Here is a 25,100-nt window from a genome sequence, read left to right as displayed (position 1 = left end):
AACAAGTGATCCAAAATCAGTGGCAAGGAGGATGTAGGAGGCCTGGTAGGGATTGATCAAGGGCAATGTACGGAGAGGAATTACTGAAACCCAAATGAAGAGTGAGCATGAGAGTGGGACAAGAGGAAAGTAAAAGGAAATAGAGGAAAGAACTAGGAGGCACAGGACATTTAGAGAGGTCTTAATACAGGCATATACATATGTAAATATATTTATATAGGATGGGGAAATAGATCTATGTGCATATATTTATAGGTTTAATATTAAGGTAGCAGATGGACATTGGGCCTCCACTCAAGTACTCCTCAACGCAAGAACACTTTGTTCTATTAAACTGGCATTCCATGATGCTTACCTTCCTGACATGATAGCTGAAGACAAAGCAGGTAAATAAGCAAACGTGGTGAAGAAATCTTTTGGTGCCAGCTATCAAAAAGATTTATCATCTGGGGTCTTAAAGGCTTCAAGTTAAACAAGCGGTCATTTAGCTCAGAAGCAACAAAGCCCATATGGAAGAAGCACACCAGCCTGTGTGATCACGAGGTGTCAAAGGGATCAGGTATCAATATCAAAGAAATAAGTCACCTGTAGGCAATTGGACATCCCTACAGAAGGGTCACGGGGAGGAGAAGACTCAGTCAGGGTGCAGCGTAGCAACGATGAAACATACAACTTTCCTCTATTTCTTAAATATTCACCCCCCTCCCCGCCACTATCATGATCCCAGTTCATCTGGCTAGACCAGAAGATGTACACTGGTACAGATAGGAACTGGAGACACAGGGAATCCAGGGCAGATGAACCCCTCAGGGCCAGTGGTGAGAGTGGCGATGCCGGAAGGGTAGAAGGAAGGTGGGATATAAAGGGGTAAACAATCACAAGGATCTACATATAACCCCCTCCCTGGGAGATGGACAACAGAGAAGTGGGTGAAAAGAGACATCAGACAGTGTAAGACATGACAAAATAATAATTTATAAATTATCAAGGGAGTTCAGGAGGGAGGGAGGGGGAAAATGAGGAGCTGATACCAAGGGCTCAAGTAGAAAGCAAATGTTTTGAGGATGAGGGAAGTAAATGTACAAACGTGCTTGACACAATTGACGGATGTATGGATTGTGATATAAGAGTTGTAGGAGCCCCCAGTAAAGTGACGACAACAACAACAAAATCCCAGAAACAAAAGACCATGTATTGTATTAACCCTTTTATTTGAAATATCCACAGCAGGCAAATCCAGAAAGTCTCTAGTTGCCTGGGGCTGGGGTGGAGGGCATGGGATCCTGGGTTTTCTCTTGGGGAATGACATCGTGTCACTGAAGTTTGTGCCACTCTGGACGCTTAAAGCCATTGGTGAACTGTCCTGAGCATTTATTGCATCCCAATGCAAAAACACAAGCCTTAAAACATGCCCCGATCCATTTTTTTTCTCTTGCTCTGGCCACCAAGGAGCGTTGGGCTGCTTATCAGAAGGCACGAGGTTCAAATCCACCAGCCACTCTGAAAGATGGGGTGTCAACGCTTACTGCTTCATAAGCCCTGTGGGGCAGCTCGACCCTGACTTGCAAGGTCCCTGTGAACTGGAGTCTTTTGGACGGCAGTGGGGTTGGTTTTGGTTTGGGTTGGCGGCTGAGTGAACGGGAAAGGCAGGGCAGGAAGTCAGTCAGGAGGCTGCTGGGGTACCTGAGAAAACTGATGGTGCTTGAGACAATGCCTTCCATGTAGTATAGTGGTTCTCAACCTGTGGGTCGTGACCCCATGGGAGGGTGGTTGGGGGTCACCTAAGACCATTGGAAAACATGTATTTCCGATGGTCTTGGGAATGGAGACACTGCTCCTCTATCTGTCTCCAGTAGGGTCCGCTCACATGATGACATCATTGCTCCAACCCCATCACATACACCCGATACCAATACAAGTGTATACGACAGGGTTGGCGCCATACTGTACTTATGCGGACCAGTCACACATGTGTAGAGAGCAGCTACTGTGCAGGGAGCAGCTGCTGTGTTGAAAGTAGTTACTGTATTGAAAACAGCAGTATTAGAGGTAAAAGACACTTCATGAATTATTAATTATATTCAATTTGTAATAATGAAAATATATCCTGAGTATTGGATATTTACATGACAATTCAAAACAGTAGCAAAATTACAGTTATGTAGCAACAACCTGTTGGCAAGGAACGACGAAAGCTTTCCTCAGTCACTGTGTGGGTCTAGCAGGACGGGCCGGCAGGCTGCCGTGGGCCTTAGCCCGGCCTTGGAAGGGGGCCTTAGCCCGGCCTTGTGGTGTGAGGGGAGGGGGTTGGGGGGAACCGGGCTGGAGGAGCACTGGCTGTAAGGTGGCCGGAGAGAAAGCCCAGTGGGAGTGGGGGTGGGACGGGAGTGGTGAGGGGAGCAGACAGACTAGTTGAGTTCTGGGAAAAGGGCATGTACCCACATGGGGTCATTCTTGCCCAGGTCTGCAAGGAAACAGTCCAAGTGGAAGGAAGGGGGCATTTCACGTCTTTCTTCACCAGGTCTCCCCGAGTGCTGCTGGGACCACCCTGTCCACCAGGAAGCCCGGAGCATGCTGGGATCACCCTCAGCAGGCACTGTGCTCTGGGTGGGACAGCCCAGTCCTCATCAGGGACCTCACCTCTTGTCCCTCCTCCTCCACTGGGGACCCACTCTGCCCCCAGGGAAGGCCAGCCGGTCAACAGCGCAGCTGTTGGGCGAGGTGCCAGCCTGGTGCAGGAAGGCACGTACATACATGTGAACCAGGGCATGCCAACCCAGGGCCAGACCTCCATGGGGTCAGTGGCAGAGATATGGGAGCTGTCACAGGACACGGGAAAAGTCATAACAGAGCTGCCCACATGCCTGAGGCCAGTGGCAGATGCTGGGGTGATCCCCGCCCCCACTGTGGGGACAGTGACCCCCCCTCCGGGGAGATGCTTTGAGCGCCTCCTCTGGGCAGAGGATGGGCATCAGCTGCTCCAGACTGCCACTCCCAGCTGTGCACCGTGTGTGGTCCCAGAATGCATGGAAGCGGAAAACGAGCCATCTCGTAAACAGCAGTTCCAACAGGGCTGCCACCGCTGCCAGGACAGGAAGCTCAGCCCAGAGCAGCCTGCGATAAACGCAAGTCTCTGGGCGCTCCTGACCTACCTCTGGAAGCAGGCTGGGGGGCTGGGTGACTGTCACGGCGGACACTGGTGTCCCGATGGGTCAGCCTGTGGTCAGGAGTCAGAGGTGGGGGGCCAGGCTTTCTCTATGTCAGGATGCATGGCCTGTGGGAGCCACTCGCAGTATTCCGCCAGCAGGTCTGCAGGACCAGGAGAAGCAGTGCGTCAGTGGCATAGCGGCCGTCTGAACTCAGGGGGGCCCAGCGGAGAGGCTCGCCACCGCCGCCCGCAAGTTCCTCCTACCAACCCTGGCTGCACGCCTGGCCACAGGGCCCCACCCCAGCCCTGGGGCTCAGGCCATGTCGGCCCCAACTCACAGCGGGGGTTTTTCTTCCAAGCAGTCAGCAGGGCGTCTCGGCAATCTGCTTTCTCGGCGACCAGAGCTTTCAGAAGGCTCTCGGTGCGGGGCTGTAGCCTACCAGAGGGACGGGGTGTGGGCAGTCAGGTGGAGGTGAAACCCACCAGGTGTGGCAGGTCACGTGGGGTGGGGATGGCTCGACCTTACTCCCTGTCAGCCCCCTGCCTCTGTGTGCTGGCTGCTGCAGTAAAATGGCCTTCCTTCCTCAGCTTCTCTCTCCCTCCTGCAGGTGAGCTGGTCTGCAGTGTCCCAGGGACCCTTCCCATGGCTCCAAGGTGTATGGAGGCCACGCCCTGTGGCCACGCCCACAGACACCGCCCACCACCCAGTGGGGTCCCACCATGCCCACTGCTTCACCAGACTCCGCCTCCAAGTGGCTAGACCCCACGGGGCACAGGAGGCCTGCCACCCAATGTAAGCAGAGGGCCCTGTGGCTCTCCAAGGGGTGGCTGGTGGGCTCCAATTGCTGACAGGGCAGCTGGCACTCTAGCAAGGCACTCATCATGCCCAAATGGTTCCCTGGTGGGTTGGGTTGTGTTCAGGGCACGTGGCTATACCTGGCCCACGTCTTCAGCATCGTGCTGGGGCTGGACAGCAGACAGCTCTGGTACGAGGCCAGCTTGTGGAAGACCTAGAGAGAGGCCGTGGGAAGGGGTGAGAGGTCGCTCTCCCTCCTCCCACAGACCCCTGAGAAAAGAAAACAGCCAGGGTGGGGGATGCAGGGGTGGGGTGGAGGGGGCCAAGAGAGACACCGGGCCACCTACCTGTCCTTCCAGGAGAAACCGGGCAAAGTGTTTGTAGCGGTCGATGCCCTCAGGGAAGTCCACCTGGACTTCAGGGAGTGGCCAGCTGACCCGATCTAGAAGGTGGGAGCCAGTGAGCCCGGGCCGGGAAGGCCTCCCCGCCCGCCCCTTCTGAGGGCGGAGGCCTGGGGTGATTGGGACAGGCCTGGGCAATGTCCCCTAGGACGCACTCACAGAACACGCTGGCCCGGTGACACAGCACCCGCCCGGCCTCGGGGCAGTAGGTGGGGGGAGGATCCTCAGCCGGTGGGCCGAACTGGCAGTAGGGAGGCAGCAGTGTGGGCACCCATTGCACCTCCACCGCCGAGACACCTGTGGAGCAGAGGGGAGGTTCATGCTGATGGGGCTCCTGGACTCCCTCCCAGGGAGCGAGGCGGCAGCCCTGCCTACCTTTCATGTACATCTTGGTGGTCTCCACGATCTCCTGGTAGACCACAAACTCGGGGAGCTCCCTGAAGAGGACGGATCCGGGGTGGATGAAGACGGGGTCCTGCAGCAGTGGAGTCTTTGAGAGGAGACAGCGAGCCAGAGTGAGGGTCTGGGAGGCACCCTCCTCACCAGCTGCCTCCACATGTTGGGCAGCCGACAAGCTGCGAGCAGCCCACAAGCTGCGAGCAGCCCACCGGTGAGGCCGGACAGGGACTGCGAGAGCCATACCGCCATGCAAGGGCCACACAAGCATGATGGGGCAGAGGCTTGGTCCCTGCTGCTTTGGGATGTGACGGCAGCCCTCCGCAGGCTGCTACTACTTCCGGGACAGGCAGGTCCGCAGGCACAGAGGCACCACGGTGGTGGTCTGGGGCAGGGGAGGGAGGGGACGGAGACTGCTTGTGAGTGGGCGTGGGTCAACATGCCTTTGTGCCCTGTTAGAAAGGGGCAGGCCCTGGGTGCAGGGACAGACGCACTCCTTATCCCCCTACCCAGGAACTTTTGTTCCCCACTGCCTTCCAGCGCATTCCAGCTCACAACAGCCCGTGCAGGAGAGAAGGGCCCGTGGGGTTTCTGAGGCTGTAAGTCTCTATGGGAGCAGACGGCCTCCTCTTCTTTGAGAGGAGCAGCAGCGGGGGTGGGGTTGACAGCTGCCAGCCCCTTGGATAGCAGCTGGGCACTTCAACCGCTGCCCAGGCAGGGGCTCCTCCACCCTGGGGCATTCCCAGGGGGTTACAAGGCTTAGGACGGACATGCCTGCCAAGGGCCCGGGCTGGCAGGACAGCAGGAGGGGGTGGGGGAAAGTACCGGGCTCAGGGGGTCCCCCCAGCCCCCACATCCGGCTAGTGTGCTCACCTTATAGGCGTTCCTCCACTTGTCCTCCAGCAGCTCCTCGCTCTGGACCCTGCGGGCCAGGTGGTCGCCCAGGCCGGCCGTGATGATCTGCCGCAGGTAGGTCACCTGGGTCTCGGAGGGTGGTTGCATCTTGGGGTCCACGAACAAGCCAGCCTCGGGGCACACGGCGTTGACTGGGGGAAGGCAGCGGGAATGGGGGGTGAGGCTGGGGCAGTGCCCACCGCACAACCTGGGGAGGTCCTGACAGCTGACAAGCAGCCCCCAGGGTCCCTTGGCTCTAGCTTTTACAGAAGCAGCTCACCGCAAACCACCTGGAGGCATGACCCCACCTCCTTCCTCACTTCCCACCCCCAAGGGGCTTCAGAGGCACGGGGACCCGTGCAGCAGGCTAACACTGGCCTGTAGGGCTTCCGAGGCTGGACACCCTTACAGAGCAGAATGCTGCCTCCTCCCTCGATGGAGCATGGCTGGGTTTCCCTCAACAGCCTGCCCTCAGGTGAGCCGGTGGTGTTTGGACCACCAGGGCACTGAACCCTTCCCAGACCAGGGACTGACAGAGAGCCTGCACCTCAAGCCTGCCCTGCAAATGCAATGTGCCCTTGGGTGTCTGTGTGGCTGAGCCCTAGGGCACCTGGGTCTCACCAGGACTCGGCCTTTGCTTGGGGGGAGGGGGTTTGGGGGTGGGAGGTGGGCAGTAGGTGGCTGCTGCTTTGAGGAGCAAGATGACAAAGAGCCAGGGCAGGAGCGGGACCCGGGAGAGGAGGGGGGCAGAAACGGACTGCTGGTTTTGTTCTAAGGTGCACAGGGCAAGCCCCACTGTCTCCCCTACAGAGTCCAGGGCCAGGTTCACGAGCGCGCACAGGACACAACTGGGAAGCCAGCCGGCACACAGCAGGGACAGAAGGCTCTGCCACCTGCTAGAAGAGTCCAGCCCCATCTATCATGGACAAGCTGAGGGCAGGGCTGCCGATCCAGCAGCTCTACTCGATCAAGCAGGGGTCCTGGCCGAGGGTCTGGGGACAGCCCACAGGTGCACCTACCTGCAGAGGTCAGCTGGCCCCGCAGGCGCCGGATCTCCAGCATGGCCTTGTACCGGAGCCCGTTGGCTTCGCAGAACTGGGCCGAGCCGCCAGCGAACTCCCAGGCTCCCACTGCACCTACGGGGTGAGAGTGCTGGCTTACAGATCTGCTCCAGGCCCACTCCCTCACCTCTCTGAGCCGGACTGGTCCTCCACGCCACCTCATCTTAGCGCCAGCTTGCAATCCCCCCCCACCCCCCACTCCAAAACCAGCACCCTGGGCTAACTCCACTCATCCCCTCTGCCCGGCCGCCTCAACACCAACCTCCACCCTTCCCCTGCACACTCCACCTCTTCCCTCCATACACCCAGTCCCGACGTCTACCTCACCCCTCCACCAGCTCGACTACCCAGCTGCCCACCTACCCAAAAGCACCATGAGGTCTCCAAGCAGCAGGGAGGCGCCCCGCCCCGCCCAGGCCCTCTTCACGTGGGCCACACGGGCCCGCTTGGTCTTCAGTGTGGCAAGCTCCTCGTCGCTGGCAGCCGGTCTGCACATGCACACATAGACACCACAGGCTACCGACTGCCCGGCTAGCCGTGCTCTTCCCCCCAAGGCAGGTCCCAGTGAGGCATGGGGTCCCGCCCTGCTCTAAGTTGACCACCGGCCGAATAAGAAGGGCTGGCACCAGGGCAGCCTCACCTATCTCTCGGGTAGAGCCCCGCCCCACCCCACACATGCTCTCTTTCAGGGGGCCCCCTGGTGTGCAGAGATAGCCCTCAGCAATGCAGGCAGAAAGGAAGTGAGGAAACACGCAGTCCCCCGTTGAGGAAAGGACGCTGCTGTCCTGTGAGGCGAGGCCCACATTGTTGGTTTTTCTGAAGCTGCACTTGCAGCATGGTCTGGGGGTGGGTTTGGGGGCACATCACCTCTCCAGCCTGCACGCCCCACACCCTGTCTGCTGTCCATAGCCTCCTTGGCCCTGCCCCTCCTGTCCTCTTAGCCTTGGGCCCCCTTGCACACAGACACACAATGAGTGGCTGCTGCTGCCGCCTGGTCACTATGCAGCACTGTGGTTACCGCAAGGTTGGCAGTTTGAAACCACCAGCTGCTGCGTGGGGGAAAGGCGAGGCTGTCTACTCCCGTAGAGAGCTGCGGGCTCGGAAACCCGCAGGGGCAGTGCCACCCTGCCCTGTAGGGCTGCCGGCAGTCGGCCTCTGCTCGGTGGCAGTGAGGGGTTTTCGTTTTGTTTAATTTTCTAATTGTACAGCTTTGGCCATTACATGCCCTTCTTCTGAAACCAACTACCCTCTGGCTGCCAAACACCCTCAGGGCCCGAGTGCACACCCGCAGTTAGTCGGGAGAGGAGGTGAGCGCGCTGGTTCCCACCCCAGGGAAGGGCTCAGACAGAAAGGGGGGCTGGTGTAGGGCCCCGGGCTTTGTGAGCGCGGCCCCCGCCTCGCACCTATCCAGCTCCTCGAAGAGCTCGCGCACGGTCATGGCAGCCACGATGGTGATGGTGTAGGGCAGGCAGCCGTGCTGGCGGCTCAGGGACAGCATCTTGGCGAAGCGAGGCGCCACGGGGAACGTGGCCATGGTCCGGCCCAGCGGGGAGATGGGGCAGCTCACCCGGGACCGCTGCAGCTGCCGCACCCTGGAGGGTGAGGGCGTATGTGGGTCAGGTACCTGCAGAAGGCTCTGGAACCGGTGCCCCACGAAGCCCGTCCTACCTCTCTGACTTCTGGGGCGCCTCCAGGGCCCCCAGTGCGATCAGCAGCTCCTCGGCGGCGATGAGGGCCTCCACGGAGGGCGGGGTTGGGAACGGGAAGTTGATGACCTGGGGACACAGGAGGCGGAATGAAGTCCGTCGGGCACAGGGCCGGCTGGGTCACCCCTGTCCCAGTGGGAGGCCTGGAGGAGGTGAGGCTGGATCATGTGGATCCTCGGGGCTTCAAAGGGCTCGGCACGTTGTACTCAAGAGCAGAGGGGCCTTGTGGGTAGAAAGACCTTCGCCTCTCAGCTTCCGTTTCCTGTCACCTGGGGACTGGACGGTGGACACGACAGAGTGACCCTTCCCTGGGTTGTGAGGGCCGGGGCAGGCGGGGGAACCCTCTGCGGTCCCCAGGACACTGACGGTGACCTTTGGTGGACACACGCCCCATGTTCCAGGAGGTTGCTCATGAGGGAGAGGGAAGGACGAGGGAGGCCGCTGGGCAGGGCTGATGGAACATGCTGGGGTGGCCATCCTGGCTGGGGCGGCAGCACCAGGGCCCCAGGGCCTTAGCTGGAGAAAGGGGACCCTGAGGCACAGGCAATGAATGGGGGATGGTTTCCCATGTGGAGACTGGCCACTGAGTGTGCTGGCTGGGCTCCCAGACACAGTGGGGCAGGGACGGGGGCTGCCCCACAACTGACCTTCTCGATGTTGAGGGCCTTCATCTGGAGGATCAGGTCCTCCACGGGCCGCCGTGTGATTTCTGGAGGTGGGAACTGCTCAAAGTCGCCAAAGACGGCGGAGGAGTACAGCCTGGGGAAGGAACATGGGCGGGGAGAGGGTGGGTGGGCACACCCGCACCCGGTGGTCGGGTCTGTCCAGGCAGCGCAGCCCTCACCCCAGACATCCAGCCGAGTCCCGCTCAGGATGACCCCTTGCGAGGCTCCTGGGGCTGTCAGTCTTTACAGAGGCAGCCTCCTCTTCAGCCCGAGCTGTAGCTGGTGGGGTTGAACCATCAACCTTCCAGCTCTCGGCCGTGTTACTAGCTGGCATGGCCTGGGCTCCTCCTTAGTCAGTACAGAGAAGGCCCTTTCAGAAACAGACTGCCTCGTCTTCCTGCTGCAGGACTGCAGGCCGCTCTCACAGAGCTCCTGTCACCGAGTGCACTGGACTCAGCGCGGCAGTGGGGCTGCTAGCCAAAAGGCCCAAGGTTCAAACCCGGTAGGCATTATGCTGGGCGAAAGGAGGCTGTCTGCTTCTGAAAAGCCTCGGAAACACCCCATGTCCAGGGCAATTCGACTGTCCTGCAGGGCCCGGGTGAGTTGGCAGCAAGGAGACATCCACGGGTTTGGGCTTCTTGAGTAGGATGGGCTTATCCTGAGACACCGGCCACGGGCGGCCTCCACCTTTGCTTCTTGGAAAGAAGCGCTCGCAGCATGTGGGGGACCCTGCGTCCCGGGGTGTTAGTGGGGAGCCAGCGTATCACGTGGACATGTGAGGACCACCATTCTGTACAGCCCTGCACTGTCCACGGGCAGGGCCAATGGCTCCCTCGGCAAAGAAAAGGAGATCTGTGCCTAAGTGGACCTGCTGCCCAAGGGGCGACTTACTGCACCTGCCAGCCCGCAGCAAAGCCTCCGAAGGCCACCCTTCTTCCCTGCAAGGAGCCCAGAGTGGCATACGACATACCTGTAGCAATGGCCGGGCTCTGTCCGCCCAGCTCGGCCTGCCCGCTGGTCGGCCGAGGCCTGGGACACCCAGGTGACTCGGAAGGAGGACACGCCCGTGACGCGGTCGTAGTAACGCTTCTTGACCTTCCCGCAGTCCACCACATACTTGATGCCGGGGATGGTGAGGGAGGTCTCGGCCACGTTGGTGGCCACGACACACAGCCGCGTCCCCTCTGGGGGCGGTCTGAAGACCTGCCAGGGTCGGGGAGGGGAAGCACCAGAATCAGGAGGAGTTCCTGGGAGTAGGGGGGATGGAGCACCCAGCTAGGAGTCTCCATCAGGGTGAGGTCTGCCAGGCAGGGGTGAGGCTGGGAAGCCACGGGTCAACAAGTCCTGTCCATTCTCAGGCCACCATGCCCTTGATCTTTCTACAAGGGAACATGCCACGTCTCCAGGAGGAGTTCTTGGCATGCCCTCAGAAACCCAATCATAAAGTTGGAAACACACCCTGCCCATGGACATCCCAGGGCAAGCCCCTTACAGCACACACTCCCAGTCACACCCTCCAGAGACGTCCCTTGGGAGGGAAAAAAACCCCAGGAAACCCAGAACTTGATGCTGAGCCTGCTGATTGTGCAACGGTGGCAGTGGACCCAATTGTGTGTCCTTTGCTGATCACACAAAATGGGGAGACTGACACCTGGGAGACGGAGATGCTGCCCCTTTGTCCTCTGATCTGCCCGAGGGCTTCATAACAAACCTGGGACCCAGAGACACCAGGGCCAAGTATACAGAGCCCAGAGATGTCGCCAAGCCAATGCATATGCTCACGGCAATGGTGCTCCCCACTGTCCTCCTGCCTCCTCCTCACCCTCTGTGATATAGGTGAACCGAGGCTGGAAGCTGATGGAGCATGAACAGGCCTGAAGGCCCACAGGGAGCAGGAGGCTGAGCTCCAGGGCCCCTTCCTTCCAGGCAAGGGGCTGAGGCCAAAGATCGGATGGGGGGGCACCCCAGGGGCCACTCACCTGTGCTTGCCTCTCGGGGGCCAGCAGAGAGTAGAGCGGGAGCACGTGCAGCGGGAGGGAGGCGTCTGGCTGTTCGCCTGGGGAGAGAAGAGGCCGCTGGGCGCCCCCACCAGGGCAGACAGGAGCCCCACTCGGCTTTGCCCCAACACCGACGGTGACACCCTTGGGCTGGTCCCCACCCCAAGGTGGATGCTGAAGAGTGCCCAAGGAGTCCACCAGTACAGCCTCTGGCCACCCTATGGCTGGGGCCCTCTCAAGCGCTGCTCAATCCCAACTCTGACCCGTCCTGAATCCGCCAGAACTGAGGTGGTGGGGCCTGAGTGTGTGTGTGTGGGGTGAAGCCGGGTCAGAACAGCTCACTCATTCTTGCTGGCTGCTTGGGGTCCATGACCGAAACCTTGCCCACTCAACGAGGGGGGGGGGTGTCCTGCCGAGTCCAGCCAATGACCTCGGGCTCCAATACTCCTGGCAGCTCCGGGAAGTGGTTCAGGAGATCCACTGGGCTGGGCTGCGGGCAGGCAGGAGGCTGGAGAGCCACCCACATCAGAAGTGGGGTAACGGATGGGGTTGCTAGACAACGCCCACAGTGGGGGTGGGGTAGGCACCTACTTATGAGGGTGATAACCGAACCGCTCCAAAGCCTCTGTGTGCACTGTGACCGCACTCAGCTCAGGGGCAGAGCCCAGGGGACACTTGTGGGGGACAGTCGGCCCAGCAGCCCCGAGAGCCCACATGATCCAGCAAAGCGAGTCTGGGCAGCGGGCCCATCACAACAAGGTGACAACAACGTGAGGGCCAGGCCTGTGAGCACCCGGGCCAGGCAGATGGTAAGTGTGCCTAGCTGCTAATCAAAAAGTCAGAGGTTCGACTCTCTACTCTGGGGGCACCTTGTTAAGAGAGAACCTGGCCATCATTGCTGGGCCAATTAGCCACTGGACCCCTGCGGAGGGGCCAGGACCCGGGGACAACAGACAGGAGCCCAGTTGGCGCTGGCCACGTGAGCGCACAGGCCGGGCTCCTAGCTCCCGGGGGCCCTGATCACAGCTGACAGAAAGCTCTGTGGAGGACTCACCTTCGCCAGCCCCCTCATCCAGGTCGCCCAGGTCCAGGTCCAGGTCGGAGCCCAGGGCCTCCTCCTCGTCATCCATCTCGGCCTCCCGGTCCTCATCCCCCTCGCCCGCGGGCAACACCGAGTAGTCATCCAGGTGAATCTGGGGCAGCGTCTGCAGCGCAGAAAGACACCAAGGTTGCTGGCTGCATGTGACCCTGGGCGGACGCAGGTGGCCCAGGTGGGGAAACGCAAATCGAATGCAGTTGGAGGCCCGGCGCCCCTACCCCCGCCCCTGGGGCGGGTCCTTGCCCTTCCTTCTGCCTCGGTTTCCCCATCTGAAAATCAGGGATCCACAACTGGAGTAGTCTCACAGGAAGACTGCCCCACAGCACCCAACAGGGCGACAGATCAAGGAGTCCTGCCGGCTGTGGGTCACAATATGCTGGCCAGCCGGCCAGAGAGTCGCTGGTTCAGACCCACCCAGCGCCACCTCTGTGAAACACTGAGACAGACCTCTGGCAGAAACTTAGTACACAGATTTCTTATGGAAACATCCTTGCCATCGGGAGACCGATGGCATGCACTGTAAACCTTTGCCTGACTTATAACAAGGAAAACCCCCTCATCAGAGAAAGGAGGACATCCCTGTCATGAGTCCTGCCAGCAGAAGCCCCGCTCTTTTGTCAGCACGCCTGCGGGGCTGAGACCCCAGGCTCATCTGCCCTTGGAAGTCTCTCAGGTGCTCGGCTCAGAATGTCATCACAACCCGTGACAAGGCTGGCTCCTGGCTGCTGACCGTGTGCTGCCCGCTGCCCGTTTTGTCAAGTTTCCTGAAGTTGGAGCCACAAGACTGTGGTCACTGGTAGCTGAGATCCAGCATCAACCACTACTTAGCAGAATGAGTCAAAGCAGCGGTTCTCAACCTGTGGGTCGTGACCCCTTTGGGAGTTGAATGACCCCTTCACAGGTGTCGCCCAATTCATAACAGTAACAAAATGGCAGTGATGAAGTAGCAAGCAAACAATGTTATGATTGGGGGGTCAGCACCACATGAGGTGCTGTATGACAGGGTCGCAGCGTGAGGAAGGAAGAGAAGTGGTGCTTTAAAGGAAGAGGAGCATGAGAGAGAGGCTTCTGTCCAGTGACTGGAAACGTTTCAATCCAGTGAAGGGCTACCGGGCAGCTCTGCTGCTAGCCCTGTGTTACCCTGGAAACGCTACCGTAAAGCGATTGACAGCTATGTGGATCACACACCACCCTGTGGTGAAAACCGACAATCAGCATCACGGGGAGCCTGTGTGATCGGTATGGAGGGAGGTCCCAGTGTGGCAGGAGGAGGTGGCCCCCGAAGGCGCTGTACTGGGTGACACCAGCCTGGCGAGGCCCGTCACTGTTACCACTGTCTACACCCCAAATGCTGTCCTCCTCATCCCACACGGAACCTCTGTCCTTCGGTAACAACACACCCTCCCCCGCTACTCCCCCCACCCCCCCGAATTCCCCTGCTGCCTGAGGTACTTTCTGTGTTTCTACTTATTTCTGGAATCTGAGATTTCTCTTGAACCCTTTTAAAATGAAATGTAACCACATGCAGCTACTAAATGGCTGAAAAAGTAGCTGAATGTGACTGGACACGGACATTTTTCATTTGTATTCATTGTCCCTTACACTCAACACAGTGGCCGCCTCCCTCCAGGGCATTGGCCACGTTGGACCTCTTGGGCAGGGACCGGCTCTCCTACCTACCGCAGCCCGTGCTTTCTTGGCCCTTGCCCGCGACTTCTTAAATTTCCGGGTTTCTTCCACAGAGTCTCCCTCGTCTTCCTTCTCTGTGCAAAGATGGACAGGGGAGGGAGAAAGGCCATTTGTGGCCAGAGCTGGGTTAACAGGGGCTTGCTCTGTGGAGCGCCGGGCCACTGCAGCAAGGAACATTTGCTCCCTGGGGTGAGGTGGGACTGGGCAGCAGGCTAAGGCTGCTGCAAACGGACTTGGGGAAGACGGAGGCCCGGGGCTGACCTCTGCCCTGCCCGCCCACCAAGTGGGGCTGAGAGCTGCCCTGAGGCAGAGCTGCCAGGCTTACCTCGCTGCAGTCCGTGCCGGGTGCAGGGGAAGGTCCTCCGGAGCCGGCGGCACATGGCGTGCACTTCTGCCTGCCCCGTCAGGAACACCAGGATGCCGCCTGGGGGAAGAGGGCATGACTTCTGCTCACACTTGGCCAAGACTCCACCGAGGGAAAGAACCAGAGTTGTTCTCTGCCCTCCCCTCCCCGTGGCCACAGCTGGGGCGATAGGGGAGAGAACCAGAGTTGTTCTCTGCCCTCCCCTCCCCGTGGCCACAGCTGGGACGATAGGGGAGAGAACCAGAGCTGTTCTCTGTCCCCCCTCCTCATGGCCACAGCTGGGACGATAGCAGAGGAACCTCTGGGGCGGGGGAGGTGAGAGAAGGCGGGGGTGGCCAAGACCCAGAGGTGAACCAGGGTGGACATGTCCCTGGCGAGCTGACCAGGGGAAATCCAAGGTCCTGCAGGAACCTGAGGTGGGCAGTGAGCTTTGTGGGGACATGGCACCCGTGATGCTGGACTGTGTGTACAGGGACTGCGGGGTGGGGGCCTGTCCTGCAGGACGGGTCTCCAACAACAGAAGTGGGTTGCTTATAAGGAACCCCCTGCTGGGAGTGAGGGAATGAAATGAGGGAGCACCCCCCAACCCCCCAGGAGAATGAGCCTGAAAGGAGGTAGGTGAGTGCGGGGACCCCTGGATGGGAAGCAAGAGGGCCGCTGTGGCAGGTAAGGGGGAGAGGTCCCCAGGGGAAGAGGACAGCCAAGGCCAAGCCAGCCACAGCCCAGGGACCAGGCTCACTTGTGGGCATACTTGGTAAGCCACCCCACACACTGACAGAGGGGGTTGGGCCGCTGTAAGGTTTCCGACCCCATCTTAACGGGAATGATGGGCCGGCCTCTGCTCTAGGATGAGAAGTGAGGGCAGGGGCTGGGAGGCACACCCTTCACCCCAATCGCAGTATTAAAAAAACATGCTCAGAAGACGGGGTCTCTGAGGCTGGGGGCTCATCAGCTCGCACCAGCCACCTGGTCTTTGAACTTGAGATCAGAGGATCGAGACGGTGCCCAGTCCTGGGCAGAATGGGAGGACAGCATAGAAGGAAACCAAAGCCGTGAAACCAAAGCCAGACGTACTGGTCTAAGAGAGGCTGGGGAACAAGGACAGAAACTGAAGCCCTCGACGGCGTACATACCAAACGAGCGAAGTCCAGCCCAGAGACCACTTTGCAGGCCGACTGCCGACACGTGTGAGCAAGTCGCTTTTGAGAACAACCAAGCCCGAGACCCAAAGGGCAGCTTGTGCCCCAGAGTGAAGCTCCAAGAGCAGGAGGGGGAGGGAAGGAACAGAGTTGGGGATCAGTGCAGGCTGCAGTGGGGGGATGACAGTGACATCCTGAACTAGGCCCAGATAGAGAACGGACTTGCTGGGTCAACTTTCACCCAAGCAGAGAGAGAGAGAGGGAAAGGACCATCACCGAGAGCCTTGGTGAACACAGCCCGTCCTGTCACCACCCTGATTCGGCCACGGGCCACCAGACAATACACTTCTGTTCCTACCAGCCAGGAGCAGACAGTGGGGAAGGGGGGGGGGGCAGGGTCTGCCCCAGCCAGTACTGCTGGAGGCCAGGAGCACATACAAGGAGGGGACCTCCGGGAGGTAGCAGTCAAGCCACACCCTGATCGTGTGAGGTGACCTCTCTCCCTCCGTCTGTCCTTGCTGTGCAGGACAAGGACAGGGCAGCAGGCGGGGGTGGGAGGCATTTTCACAGACGACACTGCAAATGTTCGATGAGAAAGCAGCCTGGTACCTATAACGCCGCCCTCCCTGGGGGACAGACAACAGAAAAGTGGCCGAAGGGAGACATTGGTAAGTGAAAGACATGGGAAAAAAAAGATAAATCATCAAGGGTTCAAGAGGGAGGGAGGGGGGAAATGAGCTGATACCAAGGGCTCAAGTAGAAGGAAAATGTTTTGAGAATGATGATGGCAACATAGGTACACGTGTGCTTGACACATGGGTGGATGGATGAGTTGTGATGAGAGCTGTCGGAGCCCCAATAACATGACTTTCAAAGACAAGTAAAAGGAGAGCTCGGGTAGTGTGGGGCTGACGCACCCCTGCTCCCGGGGAGGATGGCGGGTGGGACCAAGGGTGAAAGGGAGGCCACCCGCAACCATGGAGACCCAGGCTGGGAGTCCCTCTGGGGCAGGTCCACCCTGTCCTACGGGGTCGCTGTGAGTTGCAGTCGACCTGATTGGATGGGGGGGTTCATTCTGCTTATCTAGCCCCCCACTGAAGCAGGCCAGTGTGGCGAACACTGTGGCACCTTGGGGGGGGGATGGTTCCAGCAAGGAGAGGTGCCTTTTCCAAGGCTCTCAGCGGTGAGCTACTTGCCGAGGTAGGTGGCAGGTGTGGCCTTGGTGCTCACCTGGCCAGGGCCTTACCTGGAGGCAGCATCCGGTGGATCTTGCAGACCTTCCGGAAGCACTCCCCGCTGTAGTCCTCCAGTGGTGTCCGCTTGTTAAAGTGCACGGTGACCGGGAACTGCCTGGAGTCGACCTGGGAGAGGCCCCGGGAGGCACTGTGGGTGCTGAGGGGTCTTGACATCTCTCAGACCCCCTGCTGGTTTCTCTGTGGCAAAGCCCCCCTGGAGAGGGCGGCTCTCCTGCGGCTGTGGGCCTCACCTTGATCACCGGGGGCGGCTTGGCAAAGAGCCGCTGGTTCTGGGTGAAGTCCTCCACACGCAGCGTGGCTGACATGATGAGCAACTTCAGCGGCTGGTGCTTCTGGGGGTGGCAGCGGCTCAGTGACGGGGTCGGGGTTGGGGCAGCACTCCTGCAACCCCTCCACCCAACCCTCCGTCCTGTTTCTGATTTCCAAAGACCCCTTGTGAGACGGTAGCAGGACTGTTCTCCTCTGGGGTAGCGGCTTGCGAAAGGAGCACAGCTCCCGTGGGGGATCGGGAGGGAGGGGCGCTCTTTCAGTGGAGAGGAGGGGGGCATGGCGTTAAGGGGCTGAGTCTAGGACAGGGCTCTTTACACTGAGTCTTAGTCCTGGTACTTTGGGGAACCTTCTCAGCAACAGCCTAGGGGTCAGCAGTGGGAGCAGACCCTGGCCTGGGGACCTGGGCAGTCACCTTTGCCCGGAGGATCACGATGCGGGACAGGAGGCCGATTAGAATATCGGTGTACACGCTCCTCTCGTGGGCCTCGTCGATGATCACCACCTTGTACTTCCGCAGCAGGAAGTCCTGGGGAGGAGGCGGGTACAGGGGTCATCTCCTGGCAGTGACCCCAAGAGGCTGGGCCTGAACCATCTGCTGCAGGAGCCCCGTGGGGTACACCCTCTCCTGGGGGTGGGGTGCCTCAGTCTCTCATCTGCCACTTGGGAAGCGCAGGCCCTGCTGACACTAACACCAGTCAAGGGCTTGCTCCCCAAGGACTTGACAGGAAAGCAAACCTGGGCAGCTGTCCCACAGGCTGAGGTGGCAGGTGCCTGCGGGGGACAAAGCTAAGCTTTCCGAGCAGGGGAGCAGGCACACCAAGGGCACCCAAGCCCCAGAACCACCAAGCATCAGAGACCAGGACCAGGGAGCGAGCTTCGAAGGCAGCAAGGGGCAGGAGAGGAGGAACGGGAAGGGACACACAGGGAGGACATGGGCAGAGGGATTTACGTCATGGGGGCTGCAGTCATTGCCAGCAAACAATGTGCAGGGCTGCTAACGGAGAGACAAAGGCCTCTCTGCCCAACCCACCGCGCACGATTCAAACATAGGAGTAGACTCGTTTACAGAAAGGGGTGTCCAGACCCTGAGTCCCATTCCTGGGCTTTGGGCACATACAGGGGATGTCGCCCAGCAGGAGGTCTCAAACTAAACTTTCAGGGGACCCTAATGCAACCCCTGTGCAACCTGGGAGTGGGCAGGGCTTCCACAAGTGTCCAACTCCCCAGGAACCTCCTGGAGGAGGCCGCAGCCCAGTGTGCCTTTTCCTGTCCAGAGCGCCCTGTGACCCCAGAAAATCCACTGCCCAAGTTCATACCTCCACCACCGGGTCTCACAGTGACCCCACATGTCCATGTGTGGGGCTACTGCTCAGGTCTCCCCACCTCCCCTGAACCGGGTCTCCTGGTGACCCCAGCACTGCCAGGCACTGTGCCCCATTGGATGGCAAGCGCCACCCAGAGACCAGGACGCCCGTAGGCAGGGTTGTCTATGCCTCCATCCACCACAAGGTAGGACCTGTGGACGCAGATACTAAAGACCCGAGCAGCAGCCGGGGTCCATGGAGGCCTGGTGGCACAGTGGTTTGAGCACCGAGTGGCTAACCAGGTCGGTGGTTCAGACCCACCAGCCACTGGCCAGATGAACGACGAGGCAGCCCTACTCTGTCCTATCGGGGTTGGGTCTGTCTTGATCTCTGTGGTGGGCGTGTGTGGCACGGAGGGAAATCAGCACCCACTTCCGAGCGGTTCTGGGAGGAAGGGCCGGCTGGCAGGTCAGGAAACAGAGGTCTGCTCACATGGGAGTGTCCTGCCCTGGGCCTGGCCCTCACGGCTGGAGCAGCAACCCACCTTCTGGATCTCTTTAAGCAGCACACCATCTGTCATGAACTTGATCCTGGTCTCCTCGGTCACGTTGCCTTCGTACCGGATCTGATAGGAGACCACCCTGCGAGGACAAGCAGGGGCTCAGGCCTGGCTCTGCGGGACAGGGAGCCCCACAGAACCCAGCACCGGCCGGACTGGCTCACAGCCCCTCAGGGCAGGTGCGGCTGGGGGCAGGCAGGACTCGCCCTCTCCAGAGCCCTGGCCTCCCGTGTGGACTTGCTGCCGTTGTGCTGACCACGATGCAGAGACCCCGCAGGACGGGGTAGAACCCTTACCGTGGGTTTCCGAGACGGCAAGTCTTTCTCCCACGGAGCAGCTGGTGTGTTTGAACTGCCTACCTTTTGGTTCGTAGCCCAAGGCATTACCAAGACGCCAGAGCCCGGGCCTTCTGGGGCTGGGTCTGAGGGAACCAGTGATTTTGAACACGGACCAAAGGGCACTGGAGACTTGCTGCTGCGTCCGAGCCCACCTCACCGGTACCATGGGCTTGGTTGCAGCCCGTTGCAAGCAAGCGAGCGCGCATGGGCCGCAGTGAGGTGAGTCACTTGTTCAGGGACCCTGAGACCCTGCCGGGTCTGCCCCACCCTTCAGCTCTAGATAGGCCAGGGCACCCCACACTGTCCACCTCCGTCCCCAGAAGGGGCCCTCACCGCTGTGACAAGTTCATCTCTTTGGCAACTCGCTGGGACATGGTCATGGCGGCCACTCGGCGAGGCTCCGTGACCCCGATGATGCTGTCGTCGCTGGGGGAAGGGGACAACAGATACCACATCAGCCTGGCCCCCTGGGGCTGGTGCAGGACCTCAGGAGAAGCTGTCGAACACACACACCACCACCCGCTGCACTGGGGGCTGCTGTAAGCATGTGGCACAACGACACCCACTTTAGAGTGGAGGCCACAGAGGTGCTGGGTAGCTTGCTCCTGGACACAGTGTGTACATGGCAGAGCCAGGATGCCACTACGGGGGCCACGCTCTTCGAAGCCACTCCCCGCCCCACCGCAGACTGGGCCCACTCCCACCTGCTGTAGCCGGCCTCGTAGAGGAACTGAGGGACCTGCGTGGTCTTGCCGCTGCCGGTCTCGCCACACACGATGATGATGGGGTTCTCGGCCACGGCCTCCATGATCACTTGCTCCTCCGCCAGAATGGGGAGCTTCAGCCGCTCCTCCTGGTGGGGCAGGAAGACAGGGACCTCGCTGATATGGAAACCAGACATGGAAACGGGTGGGGCGCAGAGGGCCGCCAGGTGCACAGGAAAACCAGGCGAAGCCACGAGGAAGCAGTGGGGCTAGGGCTGGACCTCAGGTGAGCAGTGTCCCTGTCTCGGCCGCCCATCTCGGCTGCGATTGGGCTGAGGGGCTCTGCTCCTTCTCCCACCTTCTCAGGGGCATTTACTTCACAGCCTCCATGAGATACAGGGAAATAACCCCATGAGAGCCGGGACAGTGTGAAGGCTGGGAGGGGACAATGCAAACGCTTCCTCCCTAAACAGAGACCAACAGAGGAACAGCACACACGGTCGCAGGCAGAACGCTAGGAGACTCTGGTGCCGGGGGTGGGGGGTGCTTCCCAGGCTGCCACTGTTACAGAAGCAGGTGGCCTCGTCTCGCCCCTCCCTGCAGAGTGACTGGTGGGGTCAAACTGCTGCTCTTCGGGTTATCAGCCAAGCTCTTAAGCACTGTGCCACTCAACCCAACGCCACACGTGGAGCCTGACTCACAGCCCCCTGTGAGGCAGAGTCAAACTATCCAATAGCAGCTGCTAAGTTTGAACCATCGACCTTCCGGTTAGCAGTCAAGCTCTTAATCACTCCGCCACCAAATCAAACCCAACCCAACCCAATGCCGCAAGTCGATCCGACTCATAGCCCCCCTGTAGCGCAGTCAAACCACTAGATAGCAGCTGCTGTGTTTGAACCATCAACCTTCCTGCTAGCAGCCTTAACCGCCGCCCCACTGGGTCTCCGCACCCAGAGGGAGCTGGACCCCTCAGGCCCCGTCCCCGGGGGTGGCAGCGCACCTGCATTTCGGGGGAGCGGTTCACAGGGATGAAGACGGCGGGCTTCGCCGGGGGCCTGCTGGGGGCCGGGGCTGCAGCTGCAACTGCTGGAGGGGTGACAAGAGAGGTCCCAGACGGCGTGGGCTGGTGGCCGGACCCTGGGTTCTCAGCCGTGGGCTCTGGGGGTTGTGCTGTGGGTGTCCCTGCACCAGCCTCCATTTGCCCCGCCTCCAGGTCTCTGTCATCCTCGGATGCCTCCGAAGACTCTGAATCCTCTTCTTCTGAAGGCTGCCAGTGGCGCTTTCGGCCAGCCCCACTGAGGCTGCTGATCTTGCCTGGACCCTGGGGGGCCTCCTCGTCGGGCTCGCTGCAGCGGGAGAAGAACGTCAGGGACAGAGGTTGGTTCCAGTGGGGGCCAGCTGACACTGTGCCACCTCCCTGTCCTAGGGCCTTTGTTCCTACTACGTCCTGACTGCTGCTTACTTCCCACGGCCCTCCAGGTGCTGCTCAGAAGCCACCGAAGGCCTTCCCAGACCACTCAGTCTGCAACACTCACCCCCTCTGCCCTACCTTGCCCGAGCTGCTTCTGGGTACGTCTCAGCCTACTCCAGAACCAAACTCCCTGCCAGCCAGGCAATGCCGACTCACAGTGACCCTACAGGACGAAGGAGAACTGCCCCTTTGGGTTTGAGACTCTACCACTTGATGGGAGCAAAAAGCCCCGTCTTTCTCTCCAGTATATCCTTGTACAGAAAAAAGTCAAACTTAACACCACTGGGTCAATTCTAGACCCTCCAAGACAGAACAACACAGCCCCCTTGGGCTTCCGATCCAAGTCTCTGATCTGTCTGTGTTCATTTCTTAGAGGAGATGAATCTCCTTACAGTTCATCTGAATACCTTAACACAACACAAATGCAAGACTCAGAAGGGCAGAAGAGAAGGAAGAATTCCTTACCAACCCATGAGAGAGTCTGTGTCCTGTGAGCCCTCCCCCTGGGGGCCCAAAGCAGAGAAAAGGGCCCCAGAAAAAGTGCGGGCAGACTCACTCTTTGGTGTAGTACATGCGGGCTCCCGTGCCCAGCTTAGATGTGGTGTACAGGAGCTTCACCTCGGCGTCAGGCACCTGCACCTCACTCAGCTTCCTCAGCATCTCTGCTCGCTGTGACGGGAAACGGGAGTATTACACGCTTCACACCACAACCTTCTCTGCAGAAGGGAGGTGAGACTCGCAAACAGGATTTCAGCCCAGCCAACGCTGGCTGGGAGGCTTAAAAGGCAAACATCTGGATGTAAGTCCTCTGCTGTAGCTTCTAGAGGGTGCAGCTTGGGGTGGCTGTGTCAGCGGTGATGCTTGTCCCCGCAATAGTCTGAAGGTGCTGGGCCTTATGGAGCTGTGCACTTCAGTAAGCTCGGACATGAGATTTCATATTACGGGACGGTTACCTCACATGGGAAACACTAAGGGGAAATACCTGACATTCTCTAGAATGAAGTTAAAAGGTAAAAGGACCCAAAGGGATCTGTAAAAAATTTTTAAAATGACTTAAACCTCACACAAAACATACCCTCTGAAATGCTCTCTAAAAAAAAAATCCCGGAAACAATCATTTAGCTTAACTCATATAAAGAAAGCCTGTCTTGGGCATTATACGGTTAGGAGAGCTATTGCTATGGAACCAAACTTGTAAAAGCAACTCAAACCTTTGAGTGGGCACCTCAGGGGGCAGTGGGGGGGTGTCTGTTGGGCAGGAACAGGTCAGCCCAGGGTGGTGCGCAGGGCTGCAAAGCTTCCAGAATATCACCCGGGTCCCTGACGTGCACACCCAGACTCGGCTGGATTGGCGCGTGTTCCACGCACACGTTCTCAACAAGTACAGCAAGGTATTCAAAACACAGAGCTAACACAGAGCTAACTCCACACCCCGGGGCGAGACTCCAGTGGCCTCTCCCTGGGATGGTGAGAAGGCTCCAGAGCAGAGGGTCAGACATGGTGGCCACTGGCCACTTGAGGCTATTTGAATGGAAGTCCATCAACATTACATAAAAACCGTAATTTTCGATGTGTCAGCCACACGAACCATGTTTCTAGTACTCTGCATCACAGGGTGCAGACACGGGCTGTTTCCTTTATTCTAGAAAGTTCTGTTAAGACAGCCAGCCACACTGCTTTCTATTCTGCACTGTGACACACAGTGTCTGACACACACACACACCCCTCACACACCCTGTAGTATCTTCCCACTCTGGGGAGCCCCGAAGCCGACCCTCGGTGAGTGGGGCAGGGTCCTACCTGGCTCTTTTTTTCCTTCTGTTCTAGGATTTTCTGCAGGGCTCTCTTCTCTTTCTTGGTCAGGGGTTTCTTCTTCTTCGCCAGGGGCGGGGCTTTGGCCTTCTTCTTCTTCTTCCTCCCCGGGAGCACAAGTGCATTGCTTGCATCAACACCTTTCAGCGTCTCCTTGTCTGAAACGATATGCTTGTGATGTGCTGGTCTCACCCACAACCCCAGTCACACTTACAGTACACACTGCTCAGCGCAACATCAGGTGACCATCACTGGCCAGGCTCCTGGGTCACCTGTGAGCTTCCTATATAGACAGGGGCAGGCCTTGGGCAGTGGGAAGCTTGGGGTGTCTGACTATTAGTCAGGATGCTGGCTCGAAGGCAACAGAGATGGCAGCAGGGAGAGGGCAGACAGCAATAGGAAACCCCCAAATCAGTCGCCATTAACAGGACTCCAACTCCCCGTGAGCGTCAGAGTAGTCCACTTAGTACGGTGTGCTTAGTACGCTTTTTGCTGGCTAATTTTTCTGCAACAAGTCACCAGGCCTTTCTTCTGAGGCACCTTTGGGTGGACTTGAACTGCCAATCCTCTGGCTGGTGGGTGTGCTGTTAACTACTGCACCACCCAGGGGCTCCAGAGGCTATGGGGGAAGGATGCAAAGTTGGAGCAGTGTAGGAGGGGCCTGGAGGTAGGATCGGATCCTAAATATCCACTGGTAAGTTTTAAGAAGCGCAATAGCACACAGGCTTGTGTGGTACGGGCTCCTCCGAACAAGCCAAAGGGCAGCATTTACCAAAAACACAGCTAGAAAGGAAGGAAGGGGCAGGAGGAAGGGCACGTGGAGAATGCCGCCTAACATTCTATGCTTTAGGCGTCAGGCTCGCCTGTCCCCTCCCACCTGGACTGGCGGCGTGGCCGGGCGATCCCTCTGGCCGAGCCCTTACCGTCCAATTCCAACTGCACGGGAGGCGGCTCGGCGGGGCCCTTGGTAGGGCCGGGGCTCGCCTGCTGGCGCCCCTTGACGTTGTACCGCCGGCGTAGCTTCCCCATGGTGCCCCGCCGGGGAACGACCCCCGGAACCGGCCCGCAGCGCTGTTGCAGGTTGGACCCACGCGGACTACTAAGCAACCAGCCTGCTCTGCGCGACTTCCGGGTTGAACTCTCGCGAGACCTTCCCGGGAGATTATGTGGGGGGTGGGGCTAACGGCGGGACTAGGTGGGAGGGCGGGGCCACATGCCAGGGGCGGAGCCAGAGTCAAAAGAAAGTCCAAACGGAAACAAAACACAACAATGTTGACAGTTTAGTCCCTCGGGATCCAAGGCGACCTACAGAATCGAATAAGGCTGTTTCCCAGGCTCTACTCTTTCTAGCAGCAGACCGTTTCCTCGCTTTCCCACGGAGCGACGGACGGGTGCAAACCCCAGTCTAAGCCCGCGCCTGCAGGAACCTGTTAGAAAACTTTCCATTCCCACGGCCGCACTCAGAAATAATGCATTTTCTCCGTCCTGCAACTATTTGGGGAATAGAGCAGTCACACTTTATTGCATTTTGTTGGTGGTGTATGTTTTTTTACAAGTATATCTGCATTAAGGGCAGACCTTTAGATTACATTGTTCACCCAACAAGGCGAAGGCACTCGGTGTTATTTCAGTTTTAGACAGGATAGTTATTTTTTCAAACTGATTACCGCCAACCCCCCCAAAAGAGAAAACATCGGCAGAACTGAAAATTTCTAGCTGCTAATAGAACCTTTCCCTCCACAGCGACCATATCCAGATATAGGCACCGGCTTCATCTTTCCCTCCAGGAGCGGCCGTGATTTCAAACTGGAAGCTGAACTGGCCGTTGGGAGTCTCACTTATAACTAACCACACCACCAGGGCTCAGGCTTTGAAACAGGTCGGCAAAACTAGCTGCTGAATAAAGGAATCAATGCATGGAGAGAGGGCTTGAGTTTGCATACTCTCCCATGCACGTTACAAAAGACCTACAATAAACTAAAGTCCACATAGAATGTACCAGAGAAGTCAGGTATTATGCCTGTGAACGTT

At 58.9% G+C, this 25,100-nt stretch overlaps 1 protein-coding gene across 2 annotated transcripts; it reads right to left on the bottom strand.

Annotated features, from left to right (window-relative positions):
* Positions 1–1,174: 1,174 nt before the first annotated feature.
* Positions 1,175–24,190, bottom strand: DHX37 (DEAH-box helicase 37). Of its 2 annotated transcripts, XR_012780410.1 has the most exons (28): positions 23,993–24,190; positions 23,058–23,227; positions 21,814–21,926; positions 20,787–21,132; positions 19,787–19,935; positions 19,416–19,508; positions 18,730–18,826; positions 17,294–17,407; positions 16,842–16,943; positions 16,602–16,716; positions 14,178–14,276; positions 13,844–13,926; positions 12,119–12,269; positions 11,047–11,123; positions 10,038–10,270; positions 9,050–9,161; positions 8,365–8,471; positions 8,100–8,288; positions 7,060–7,184; positions 6,655–6,771; positions 5,615–5,787; positions 4,721–4,835; positions 4,505–4,642; positions 4,292–4,386; positions 4,085–4,158; positions 3,487–3,584; positions 3,153–3,309; positions 1,178–1,500 (listed from the first exon to the last, which is right to left on the bottom strand). XR_012780410.1 is itself a non-coding variant. In XM_075534042.1 (27 exons), exons 1-27 carry the CDS (start codon positions 24,096–24,098, stop codon positions 3,224–3,226), a joined length of 3,477 nt encoding a protein of 1,158 aa, XP_075390157.1. In that variant the 5' UTR covers positions 24,099–24,190; the 3' UTR covers positions 1,175–3,223. The 2 variants fall into 2 exon arrangements, 1 of the variants encoding a protein (XP_075390157.1); XM_075534042.1 differs by having other exon boundaries at positions 1,175–3,309.
* Positions 24,191–25,100: the final 910 nt, after the last annotated feature.

Source organism: Tenrec ecaudatus, chromosome 16, assembly GCF_050624435.1.
Source record: "Tenrec ecaudatus isolate mTenEca1 chromosome 16, mTenEca1.hap1, whole genome shotgun sequence".
Taxonomy (NCBI): Eukaryota; Metazoa; Chordata; class Mammalia; order Afrosoricida; family Tenrecidae; genus Tenrec; species Tenrec ecaudatus.
The sequence above is the reverse complement of the archived record's forward strand: the minus strand, read 5'-3'. Positions and strand labels throughout refer to the sequence as shown.

Bases quoted from the DNA above. Each gene is read 5' to 3' on its own strand.
- DHX37 (XM_075534042.1), bottom strand. From the start codon at position 24,098: ATGGGGAAGCTACGCCGGCGGTACAACGTCAAGGGGCGCCAGCAGGCG. The intron at 8,472-9,049 runs GTCAGTTGTGGG...CTGTGTCCCCAG, and splicing joins AGGCCCTCAACATCGAGAAG to GTCATCAACTTCCCGTTCCC. The intron at 5,788-6,654 runs GTAGGTGCACCT...GCCTTCCCCCAG, and splicing joins GGGCCAGCTGACCTCTGCAG to TCAACGCCGTGTGCCCCGAG.